Source organism: Aquarana catesbeiana, linkage group LG08, assembly GCF_042186555.1.
Source record: "Aquarana catesbeiana isolate 2022-GZ linkage group LG08, ASM4218655v1, whole genome shotgun sequence".
NCBI classification, from domain to species: domain Eukaryota; kingdom Metazoa; phylum Chordata; class Amphibia; order Anura; family Ranidae; genus Aquarana; species Aquarana catesbeiana.
Genome location: NC_133331.1, coordinates 292,818,734 through 292,831,152, shown reverse-complemented (window position 1 = coordinate 292,831,152; position 12,419 = coordinate 292,818,734). Strand labels below are relative to the sequence as shown.

General features: G+C 51.3%; 1 protein-coding gene across 2 annotated transcripts in view; it reads left to right on the top strand.

Moving 5' to 3' along the window:
* The window catches only part of LOC141104792 (oocyte zinc finger protein XlCOF7.1-like), a 114,217-nt gene extending 102,053 nt beyond the window's left edge, over nucleotides 1–12,164 (top strand). The window contains exons 1-8 of one of the 2 annotated variants that reach the window (XM_073594545.1): nucleotides 2,540–2,593; nucleotides 2,688–2,810; nucleotides 2,912–3,026; nucleotides 3,446–3,790; nucleotides 3,907–4,004; nucleotides 4,086–4,304; nucleotides 4,451–4,586; nucleotides 5,087–12,164. In XM_073594545.1, the coding sequence (XP_073450646.1) occupies nucleotides 3,706–3,790; nucleotides 3,907–4,004; nucleotides 4,086–4,304; nucleotides 4,451–4,586; nucleotides 5,087–6,042 (1,494 nt within the window). In that variant the 5' untranslated portion in view covers nucleotides 2,540–2,593; nucleotides 2,688–2,810; nucleotides 2,912–3,026; nucleotides 3,446–3,705 and the 3' untranslated portion in view covers nucleotides 6,043–12,164. Of the gene's footprint in view, nucleotides 1–2,539; nucleotides 2,594–2,687; nucleotides 2,811–2,911; nucleotides 3,027–3,445; nucleotides 3,791–3,906; nucleotides 4,005–4,085; nucleotides 4,305–4,450; nucleotides 4,587–5,086 lie in introns of those variants that run through there. The other variant, XM_073594543.1, reaches the window with a different exon arrangement.
* The last annotated feature ends 255 nt before the right edge of the window (nucleotides 12,165–12,419 follow it).

Below are 12,419 nucleotides of genomic sequence, written 5' to 3'. Positions count from 1 at the left end.
ATGATGGGCTCTCTTCTTTGCCAGGCTCAAATTTAACATCGCCTTCCAGCTCGGTTTGAAAAATGCCCGTACTGATGCCTTGTCCAGGTCATTTGACATTGCTGACTCTGAGTGTCATGTTGAACCGGAACCTATTATTCCTGCCCATCGTATTCTGGCCTCCACCCGTCTTCAGTCGTCACGTATCCCACCTCTAAAGACCTTTGTGGTGCCCTCCCTTCACTCCACACTTCTCAAATGGGCACATGACTCTAAATGCTCAGGACATCCTGGTGTGCAATGTACCTGTGCCTTCCTGCAGCGTTATTACTAGTGGGCCCCACTTTGGAAGAATGTTGAAGAATATGTCCAGGAGTGCTCCATTTGCTTGCAGTCCAAGTCCTCCACATCTGCTCCAGCAAGTCTCCTTTTACCTCTACCTGTTTCAAATGTACATTGGCTTTGCATCTCCATGGACTTTATCTCTAAACTATCCCCCACAGTGGGCTCCACCGTTACCTGGGTAGTTGTGGACAGGTGTAAAAAGTCTAAAATGTGTCACTTAACACCACTTCCAGGACTACCTTCTGCTGTCACTTTGGTTCGGTCTTCATTAAGGAGATCTTTTGTCTTCATGGTATGTCCTTGCACGTCGTCTCTGATAGAGGGGTTTAATTTACAGCTAGCTTCTGAAGGGCTCTGGCCACATCCTTGGACTCAAGTTGGAGTTCTCCTCAGCCTTTCATCTGCAGTCAAATGGGCAAACTCAAAGGGTCAACCAGAATGTTGAATGGTATCTTCGCGTTTTCATTTCTGCCCATCAGGATGGTTGGGTAGACCTTTTACCCTGGGCAGAGTTTGCCCTCAATAACCACGCTAATGCCAGCACTAGTGAGTCTTCCTTTTCATGGTTTATGGTCACCATCCTTCTATATCATTTTCTGTTCCCATCTCTTCTGTGGTGCCTGTGGCTGAAGAGACGTAACAATTTTTCAATTTTTATCTGGGCAGATGTTTCCAAGAATTCACATCTGGCAGCTTTAAAGTACAAAGCAGCTGCAGAACTTCATCGCCGCGTGAGAAATTTTGTTCCGGTAACAAGGTTTGGCTCTCTACCAAGAATATCCTTCTCCGAGTACCCTCTATGAAATTTGCTCTTCATTTGATTGGTCCCTTTACCATTCTCTGCCAGGTTAACCCTATCACTTTCAAGCTTCGTCTCCCTTCACATCTAAGGATCCCTAATGTTTTCCATGTTTCTCTCCCGAGACCGTACATCATCAATAGGTTTTCTCATCCTCTTTGTCAATCTTCTCCAACAGTCAGTACCTCGGATCAGCATGAAATGAAGAAAATCTTGGATTCCAAATTCTCCAAGGGGAGGCTTTTGTATCTAATTGACAGGGAGGGATATGGTCCTAAGGAGAGGTGTTGGATTCCTTCTACTGATGTTTCTGCCCCCCCATTTAGAGAAACGAGTGGGGAGACCACATAAGAAGGGGGGGGGGGTACTGTCACACAAGTTAGCCTGTAGTTTCCTTCTTGTGTATTCTTACCTCCTCGCTGCAGTGCTTTCTCTACCCTGATTCCTTTCACATGTGTGCTTTGGCCGTGTTCACCTATTGGTGTCGCCTGCCATTCTGTGGACTTTTATTTCCTTTTCTTCCATCATCTCCTGGCCCACCTTCTAGTTTGCATGCTTACATAAGACATGCTCAGTGTAACTCACATTGCCTGAGCAACATCACAGTTCTCAGAGCTCCCGTTCGCATGTCACTTGTGTACCCTGTGCCTGATAAACCATGTACTGACCCAGGCTTTGTTCACCGTCTGTGCTTGTTTGCTGCCCGTCCTGTCCAAGGCTTGTCTCCTGGATTTCCTGCTGTTGGTACTCTGCGCACGCGATTGGTCCTGCACACGCGAGTACATCCTTAGTTGGACGTACCTGGGGGCCACAACCTGATTCCAGCTTAATGCAAGTCCATCCCCACCATCATGGACTCTGGTGAAGAAGCAGGCTGAGAATTAGACTCCGCACCCTGGGGAACCCCAAGTTGGCAATCTGTGGGTGCTCACCGCCACAGATACACTCATTTCTACTCAGAAGCCCTTCTTCCTGTATCTTTGTTGGGTTGTCTGTGTGCTGACATCATTTTGGAGGATATCTGTAGAAGTGCCATCTTAGGGGTTGTTTGTGATGGTCACTCCTAAGATGAGAAGTTCCTCCACACAGGGAAGGTCATGAAGAGCAGAACATGGACTTCTCAGTAACGTAAGACTCACCAGGCAAAACAGAGTTGGGCCTTCTTCAAAGCTCTACCACTTCTTCTTCTCTTCAGTGGATTATATGTGGACAGATAATAAATATACCAAAATATGCAGTATGTAAGGGGCAAATATGGCAAGACAAACAATTCAAAATGCTAAAACACACAGCATAATGCCATGTTTACTCTATGAGATGTTTCTTGGAGCTGCAGCTCCTCTGAGCAACACATGGTGGTGATCTCACTTCTATCCAGATAGGAAGTCTCTATGGAAGTTGGACAGGAAGTGATGTTAGGAGTAAATAGGAAGTAGAGAGAAGACATTGCTGGAACTGGCAGAAGAGGAGGTAATATGATATTATTTTCTATTTACACCCAGTAATCCCCCCGTCATGTTCCGTCCTCTTCCTCCATAGTCACTGTGATGTCTTTTATCTCCAGCAGGTATAATAGTTTTTTCCATCTCTCTTCCTCAACAAAGAATATATAATAAAGACAAACATATTCAAATACAGGGTAGAGGTTCTCCACAGCTGACAATAGCGCCTCTCCTACCCTCCAAAGGTAACAGATAAACAATCAAAGAAAGATCCTATTTATCGTCCCTTGTCTGCAGATCTAAAACGAAGCAAAAATACTCAAGGTAATTCTCTATCCGTCTACAGGGAAACCCTCATGGATGACATGACCACATCAATGAGGATGGAGGAGGACCGGAGTCTCATGACTGAGAGGATACTAAACCTCACACTGGAGATCATCTACCTGCTGACCGGAGAGGTGAGGAGGATTCTGGGAGGTCACATGACATCACTCTTATCTCTATTAATAAAACACAGACCTGACCGGAGAGGTGAGGAGGATTCTGGGAGGTCACATGACATCACTCTTATCTCTATTAATAAAACACAGACCTGACCGGAGAGGTGAGGAGGATTCTGGGAGGTCACATGACATCACTCTTATCTCTATTAATAAAACACAGACCTGACCGGAGAGGTGAGGAGGATTCTGGGAGGTCACATGACATCACTCTTATCTCTATTAATAAAACACAGACCTGACCGGAGAGGTGAGGAGGATTCTGGGAGGTCACATGACATCACTCTTATCTCTATTAATAAAACACAGACCTGACCGGAGGGGTGAGGAGGATTCTGGGATTCTAACATGATATTCCTATTGGTTCCTCAATACAGAGATTTCCTCTTGTGAAGTCAGGTGATCATATGACCATCACAGTGCCTCCATGTGACTCCCTAAAACCTGAGAGACACAACATGCAGAAGATTCTAGAAGTCACCAAGAAGATGATGGAGCTGCTGACAGGAGAGGTGAGCGGTGCTGGGAATTCTGGGACATTATCCAGTAACAGACAAGGGATGTGTCTGGATGGTGACTGTATCATTGTGTGTGTCAGGTTCCTATAAGGTGTCAGGATGTCACTGTCTATTTCTCCATGGAGGAGTGGGAGTATTTAGAAGGACACAAGGATCTCTACAAGGACGTCATGATGGACAATCAGCCGCCCCTCACATCACCGGGTAAGAGGAGGCTTTATTGTAAAGGAGAGAGCAGTACGGAGGGTCCACCTAGATCCCCCATCATCTGATAAACACATAGAAACAATGTATTCAGTCAGTGTGTGTGTTTCCTACAGATGGATCCAGTAATGGGAACCCACCAGAGAGATGTCCCCATCCTCTGTATTCCCGGGATTCCACACAGGAAGGTCACACCATCCCTCACCATCATCAGGTAGATGAGGAACATTCACTGATATTTAAAATTTATACTTAACACTTGTTTGTTACAATAAATGTTTTATTGTCCATTTAGAGAAAAAATCTCTGGGATTTCAACATTGTTAAAGAAGAGTATAAAGTGGAGGACGAGGAGCATGGTGTAATGAAGAAGCTTTTTGAAGGATATGAGGAACTGTATAAGGATGCTAAAATGGAGCCACCTAGTACTAGAAACCCACCAGAGAGATGTCCCCGCCCTCTGTATTCCCGGGATTCCACACAGGAAGGTCACACCATCCCTCACCATCATCAGGTAGGTGGAGTTGAGGGTCGGGAACATAAAGTGATTGAACACTCTGACATGTGGAGACGATGTGTGGACTCTACAAGATGATATTTTCTCACATCATAAATACTTCTATGTTACAGATGTTATTTTCTGCCATTCTGTTGGTTTAGGGTGAAGATCTGATAAACATAAAAGTTGAAGGTGAAGTAGAAGAGACGTATGTGAGGGATGATCAGCAATATACGGAGGAGGCTGGAATGACGAGGACATCCATAGAGGAGGACACTCCTACAGAGATCAGCACAGGTGACCCATAATATATTCTTCTCTTATTTCTGCTCTGTTACAGCACACTGATTGGTCCAGAGTAGGGCGGAGCTGAGTGATATCAGCCAATAACTGATACCCATCCTGGGGTTTAGCTGGCAGTATTAGGTTGTGTGTCACTCCTAGTTACAGTAGCACAGATATGATAACACAGATTGAGCCTTTCTTAGGTTGGTCCCTCTTCTTCCAGAAGACTTATAGCTAAATGTTTTTTTATAAAAATAGGCTTGTGGTTGTGTAAAGAGCATGGACCTCCCAGACCCCATTGGTTCCTGCTCTTCTGACAAAGCTGTGTAAATGTAGAAGTGATCTGGGAGGAGGACCAAAGGCCCTTTGACTGAAGAGGGGGGAGAGTCCCAGCTGTTTGGGACAGCCACAGAGAACATCTGCTCACTCATATCTACCTGATCCAGATGGAATCTTGATGGAAGTGAACTAACCCTCTCATATCTATTGATGATGTTTTTATATTTTTCCAGGACACGCCATGGAGAAACCCTCAAAGGATCTTCTCACTTTATCTCCAGGTTGTAAAATGGAAGATGAGGACATCACAGGAGATTGTGGAGGAGAAAAGACAATGATCTCCACTATGGATGGTGGACTTCACAGTGTGGATAGACCATGGAATCCCTCTGACTCTGAGCAACCTCGTACTGTGAGGGATGGTGCCGGGATTCAGGGGGAGAAGACATTTTCCTGTCCTGAATGTGGGGAAAGTTTTAGCTCTGAACAAAGCCTTTGTGCTCATAAGAGATCTCACAGTGAGTTACATTCCTGGAAATGGAAGAAATCCTTTCTCTATGAATCAGAACGTGTCACACATTGCAAATCTCACACGGGTGAGAAGCCGTTTTCCTGTCCTGAGTGCGGGAAACGTTTTTCATGGAAGTACTGCCTTTCCAGACATCAGAGGGCTCACACGGGAGAGAACATGTATTCCTGTCCTGAGTGTGGAAAATGTTATACACAGAAATCCCACCTAGTGATACATCTAAGATCTCACACAGGGGAAAGGCCATATTCCTGCCTTGAGTGCGGGAAATGTTTTTCAGATAAGAACAGTCTTACCAGGCATGAGAGATTGCACACGGGTGAGAAGCCGTATTCCTGCCCTGTGTGTAAGAAATGTTTTTCCCAGAAGTCCCATCTTACTGGACATCAGACATGCCACAAATGGGATAAACTCTTTTCCTGCCCTGAGTGCGGGAAATGTTATGGGCGGAAATCAGAACTTGTCAGACATAAAAAATCTCACAAGGGAGAAGCTGTGAGTGTGGGAAATGTTTTTCAAGGAAGTCTTGTCGTACCGAACATCACAGAACCCGCACAACCCTCGAGTTGTAGTAGTGTCATGAGTGCGGAAAATGTCCTCTATATGAATCATATTTTGCCATATATCAGAGATCTCACACTGGGAAGAAGCTCACCTTGATAGACACCTCAGAAAACACGTGGCTGAGCGCTCCTCTGATCTTTATCATGGAAGAAACACTTTAGAAGGAAATCAGAATCCACTAAAGACTTCAAAGTTATGTCTGAATTACTCTGCTAGGAGAGAGAAAGAGAGGGCGTCACTGCTGGTTGGGTCCCTCTAGGAGAGAAAAGGAGGGGGTGTCACTGCTGGTTGGGTCCCTCTAGGAGAGAGAAGGAGGGGGTGTCACTGCTGGTTGGGTCCCTCTAGGAGAGAGAAGGAGGGGGTGTCACTGCTGGTTGGGTCCCTCTAGGAGAGAGAAGGACGGGGCGTCACTGCTGGTTGGGTCCCTCTAGGAGAGAGAAGGAGGGGGCGTCACTGCTGGTTGGGTCCCTCTAGGAGAGAGAAGGAGGGGGTGTCACTGCTGGTTGGGTCCCTCTAGGAGAGAGAAGTAGGGGGTGTCACTGCTGGTTGGGTCCCTCTAGGAGAGAGAAGGAGGGGGTGTCACTGCTGGTTGGGTCCCTCTAGGAGAGAGAAGGAGGGGGTGTCACTGCTGGTTGGGTCCCTCTAGGAGAGAGAAGGAGGGGGTGTCACTGCTGGTTGAGTCCCTCTAGGAGAGAGAAGGAGGGGGTGTCACTGCTGGTTGGGTCCCTCTAGGAGAGAGAAGGACGGGGCGTCACTGCTGGTTGGGTCCCTCTAGGAGAGAGAAGGAGGGGGCGTCACTGCTGGTTGGGTCCCTCTAGGAGAGAGAAGGAGGGGGTGTCACTGCTGGTTGGGTCCCTCTAGGAGAGAGAAGTAGGGGGTGTCACTGCTGGTTGGGTCCCTCTAGGAGAGAGAAGGAGGGGGTGTCACTGCTGGTTGGGTCCCTCTAGGAGAGAGAAGGAGGGGGTGTCACTGCTGGTTGGGTCCCTCTAGGAGAGAGAAGGAGGGGGCGTCACTGCTGGTTGGGTCCCTCTAGGAGAGAGAAGGAGGGGGTGTCACTGCTGGTTGGGTCCCTCTAGGAGAGAAAAGGAGGGGGTGTCACTGCTGGTTGGGTCCCTCTAGGAGAGAGAAGGACGGGGCGTCACTGCTGGTTGGGTCCCTCTAGGAGAGAGAAGGAGGGGGTGTCACTGCTGGTTGGGTCCCTCTAGGAGAGAGAAGGAGGGGGTGTCACTGCTGGTTGGGTCCCTCTAGGAGAGAGAAGGAGGGGGTGTCACTGCTGGTTGGGTCCCTCTAGGAGAGAGAAGGAGGGGGTGTCACTGCTGGTTGGGTCCCTCTAGGAGAGAGAAGGAGGGGGTGTCACTGCTGGTTGGGTCCCTCTAGGAGAGAGAAGGAGGGGGCGTCACTGCTGGTTGGGTCCCTCTAGGAGAGAGAAGGAGGGGGTGTCACTGCTGGTTGGGTCCCTCTAGGGGAGAGAAGGAGCAGGGGTGTCACTGCTGGTTGGGTCCCTCCTAGGAGAGAGAAGGAGGGGTGTCACTGCTGGTTGGGTCCCTCTAGGAGAGAGAAGGAGGGGGTGTCACTACTGGTTGGGTCCCACTAGAAGAGAAAGAAGGAGGGGGTGTCACTGTTGGTTGGGTCCCTCCTAGGAGAGAGAAGGAGGGGTGTCACTGCTGGTTGGGTCCCTCTAGGAGAGAGAGAAGGAGGGGGTGTCACTACTGGTTGGGTCCCTCTAGGAGAGAGAAGGAGGGGGTGTCACTGCCGGTTGGGTCCCTCTAGGAGAGATGAGGGGGTGTCACTGCTGGTTGGGTCCCTCTAGGAGAGAGAAGGAGGGGGTGTCACTGCTGGTTGGGTCACTCTACGATATAGAATGAGGGGGTGTCACTGCTGGTTAGGTCCCTCTAGGAGAGAGTAGGAGGGGGTGTCACTGCTGGTTGGGTCCCTCTAGGAGAGAGAAGGAGGGGGTGTCACTGCTGGTTGGGTCCCTCTAGGAGAGAGAAGGAGGGGGTGTCACTGCTTGTTGGGTCCCTCTAGGATATAGAATGAGGGGTGTCACTGCTGGTTGGGTCCTTCTAGGAGAGAGAAGGAGGGGATGTCACTGCTGGTTGGGTCCCTCTAGAGGAGAGAAGGAGGGGGTGTCACTGCTGGTTGGGTCCCTCTAGGAGAGAGAAGGAGGGGGTGTCACTGCTGGTTGGGTCCCTCTAGGAGAGAGAAGGAGGGGGTGTCACTGCTGGTTGGGTCCCTCTGGGAGAGAGAAGGAGGGGGTGTCACTGCTGGTTGTGTCCCTCTAGGAGAGAGAAGGAGGGGGTGTCACTGCTGGTTGGGTCCCTCTAGGAGAGAGAAGGAGGGGGTGTCACTGCTGGTTGGGTCCCTCTAGGAGAGAGAAGGAGGGGGTGTCACTGCTGGTTGGGTCCCTCCTAGGAGAGAGAAGGAGGGGTGTCACTGCTGGTTGGGTCCCTCTAGGAAAGAGAATGAGGGGGTGTCACTACTGGTTGGGTCCCTCTAGGAGAGAGAAGGAGGGGGTGTCACTGCAGGTTGGGTCCCTCTAGGAGAGAGGAGGGGGTGTCACTGCTGGTTGGGTCCCTCTAGGAGAGATAAGGAGGGGGTGTCACTGCTGGTTGGGTCCCTCTAGGAGAGAGAAGGAGGGGGTGTCACTGCTGGTTGGGTCCTTCTAGGGGAGAGAAGGAGGGGGTGTCACTGCTGGTTGGGTCCCTCTAGGAGAGAGAAGGAGGGGGTGTCACTGCTGGTTGGGTCCCTCTAGGAGAGAGAAGAAGGGGGTGTCACTGCTGGTTGGGTCCCTCTAGGAGAGAGAAGAAGGGGGTGTCACTGCTGGTTGGGTCCCTCTAGGAGAGAGAAGGAGGGGGTGTCACTGCTGGTTGGGTCCCTCTAGGAGAGATGAGGGGGTGTCACTGCTGGTTGGGTCCCTCTAGGAGAGAGAAGGAGGGGGTGTCACTGCTGGTTGGGTCACTCTACGATATAGAATGAGGGGGTGTCACTGCTGGTTAGGTCCCTCTAGGAGAGAGTAGGAGGGGGTGTCACTGCTGGTTGGGTCCCTCTAGGAGAGAGAAGGAGGGGGTGTCACTGCTGGTTGGGTCCCTCTAGGAGAGAGAAGGAGGGGGTGTCACTGCTTGTTGGGTCCCTCTAGGATATAGAATGAGGGGTGTCACTGCTGGTTGGGTCCTTCTAGGAGAGAGAAGGAGGGGATGTCACTGCTGGTTGGGTCCCTCTAGAGGAGAGAAGGAGGGGGTGTCACTGCTGGTTGGGTCCCTCTAGGAGAGAGAAGGAGGGGGTGTCACTGCTGGTTGGGTCCCTCTAGGAGAGAGAAGGAGGGGGTGTCACTGCTGGTTGGGTCCCTCTGGGAGAGAGAAGGAGGGGGTGTCACTGCTGGTTGTGTCCCTCTAGGAGAGAGAAGGAGGGGGTGTCACTGCTGGTTGGGTCCCTCTAGGAGAGAGAAGGAGGGGGTGTCACTGCTGGTTGGGTCCCTCTAGGAGAGAGAAGGAGGGGGTGTCACTGCTGGTTGGGTCCCTCCTAGGAGAGAGAAGGAGGGGTGTCACTGCTGGTTGGGTCCCTCTAGGAAAGAGAATGAGGGGGTGTCACTACTGGTTGGGTCCCTCTAGGAGAGAGAAGGAGGGGGTGTCACTGCAGGTTGGGTCCCTCTAGGAGAGAGGAGGGGGTGTCACTGCTGGTTGGGTCCCTCTAGGAGAGATAAGGAGGGGGTGTCACTGCTGGTTGGGTCCCTCTAGGAGAGAGAAGGAGGGGGTGTCACTGCTGGTTGGGTCCTTCTAGGGGAGAGAAGGAGGGGGTGTCACTGCTGGTTGGGTCCCTCTAGGAGAGAGAAGGAGGGGGTGTCACTGCTGGTTGGGTCCCTCTAGGAGAGAGAAGAAGGGGGTGTCACTGCTGGTTGGGTCCCTCTAGGAGAGAGAAGAAGGGGGTGTCACTGCTGGTTGGGTCCCTCTAGGAGAGAGAAGGAGGGGGTGTCACTGCTGGTTGGGTCCCTCTAGGAGAGAGAAGGAGGGGGTGTCACTGCTGGTTGGGTCCCTCTAGGAGAGAGAAGGAGGGGGTGTCACTGCTGGTTGGGTCCCTCTAGGAGAGAGAAGGAGGGGGTGTCACTGCTGGTTGGGTCCTTCTAGGAGAGAGAAGGAGGGGGTGTCACTGCTGGTTGGGTCCCTCTAGGAGAGAGAAGGAGGGGGTGCCACTGCTGGTTGGGTCCCTCTAGGAGAGAGAAGGAGGGGATGTCACTGCTGGTTGGGTCCCTCTAGGAGAGAGAAGGAGGAGGTGTCACTGCTGGTTGGGTCCCTCTAGGATATAGAATGAGGGGTGTCACTGCTGGTTGGGTCCTTCTAGGAGAGAGAAGGAGGGGATGTCACTGCTGGTTGGGTCCCTCTAGAGGAGAGAAGGAGGGGGTGTCACTGCTGGTTGGGTCCCTCTAGGAGAGAGAAGGAGGGGGTGTCACTGCTGGTTGGGTCCCTCTGGGAGAGAGAAGGAGGGGGTGTCACTGCTGGTTGGGTCCCTCTGGGAGAGAGAAGGAGGGGGTGTCACTGCTGGTTGGGTCCCTCTAGGAGAGAGAAGGAGGGGATGTCACTGCTGGTTGGGTCCCTCTAGGAGAGAGAAGGAGGAGGTGTCACTGCTGGTTGGGTCCCTCTAGGATATAGAATGAGGGGTGTCACTGCTGGTTGGGTCCTTCTAGGAGAGAGAAGGAGGGGATGTCACTGCTGGTTGGGTCCCTCTAGAGGAGAAAAGGAGGGGGTGTCACTGCTGGTTGGGTCCCTCTAGGAGAGAGAAGGAGGGGGTGTCACTGCTGGTTGGGTCCCTCTAGGAGAGAGAAGGAGGGGGTGTCACTGCTGGTTGGGTCCCTCTGGGAGAGAGAAGGAGGGGGTGTCACTGCTGGTTGTGTCCCTCTAGGAGAGAGAAGGAGGGGGTGTCACTACTGGTTGGGTCCCTCTAGGAGAGAGAAGGAGGGGGTGTCACTGCTGGTTGGGTCCCTCTAGGAGAGAGAAGGAGGGGGTGTCACTGCTGGTTGGGTCCCTCCTAGGAGAGAGAAGGAGGGGTGTCACTGCTGGTTGGGTCCCTCTAGGAGAGAGAATGAGGGGGTGTCACTACTGGTTGGGTCCCTCTAGGAGAGAGAAGGAGGGGGTGTCACTGCAGGTTGGGTCCCTCTAGGAGAGAGGAGGGGGTGTCACTGCTGGTTGGGTCCCTCTAGGAGAGATAAGGAGGGGGTGTCACTGCTGGTTGGGTCCCTCTACGATATAGAATGAGGGGGTGTCACTGCTGGTTAGGTCCCTCTAGGAGAGAGTAGGAGGGGTGTCACTGCTGGTTGGGTCCCTCTAGGAGAGAGAAGGAGGGGGTGTCACTGCTGGTTGGGTCCCTCTAGGAGAGAGAAGGAGGGGGTGTCACTGCTGGTTGGGTCCTTCTAGGAGAGAGAAGGAGGGGGTGTCACTGCTGGTTGGGTCCCTCTAGGAGAGAGAAGGAGGGGGTGTCACTGCTGGTTGGGTCCCTCTAGGAGAGAGAAGGAGGGGGTGTCACTGCTGATTGGGTACCTCTAGGAGAGAGAAGGAGGGGATGTCACTGCTGGTTGGGTCCCTCTAGGAGAGAGAAGGAGGAGGTGTCACTGCTGGTTGGGTCCCTCTAGGATATAGAATGAGGGGTGTCACTGCTGGTTGGGTCCTTCTAGGAGAGAGAAGGAGGGGATGTCACTGCTGGTTGGGTCCCTCTAGGAGAGAGAAGGAGGGGGTGTCACTGCTGGTTGGGTTCCTTTAGAAGAGAGAAGGAGGGGATGTCACTGCTGGTTGGGTCCCTCTAGGAGAGAGAAGGAGGGGGTGTCACTGCTGGTTGGGTCCCTCTAGGAGAGAGAAGGAGGGGGTGTCACTGCTGGTTGGGTCCCTCTAGTAGAGAGAAGGAGGGGGTGTCACTGCTGGTTGGTTCCCTCTAGGAGAGAGAAGGAGAGGGTGTCACTGCTGGTTGGGTCCCTTTAGCAGAGTAGTCTGATCTTCCCTGATCTTCAGCAGAAGCTTCACTGAAAGACATCAGGAGCTAGCTATGGATGAAGAGAAGAGGAGAATAGTCTACATGATAGGACTGCCAATTTCAGTGCAGTAGTAATCAGCATGCACAAGAAGCTTCATTTGCTTGGAGAGAACCACCTGATGTGTGAAAGTGGAAAATATGACGTTTTCAGCTGTAACATTTTTTAAGTGATAAAAATGCAAATAAATTAACATTTTATTTGGTATGAAGCAAATGACGGTTAAATAGTTCCTTTCTTAAACTCATGATGTTCTTTGTAAGTTAATTGGTAAAAGTCGTCCTTCAGATCTGTATGATGAAATGTTCTTCTCTTTTCCTTTATTCCTTTTTCTAACACTACAAGTAAGGCCCATCCTGTAGGTTTTAGTTTTATTCTTAATCTTGTGTCTTAGTAGTTTGGTTTTACCGGCTTGTACTTGTTGGAACAGCCGACTCTCCCCCTTCTCATAAATCTCAGG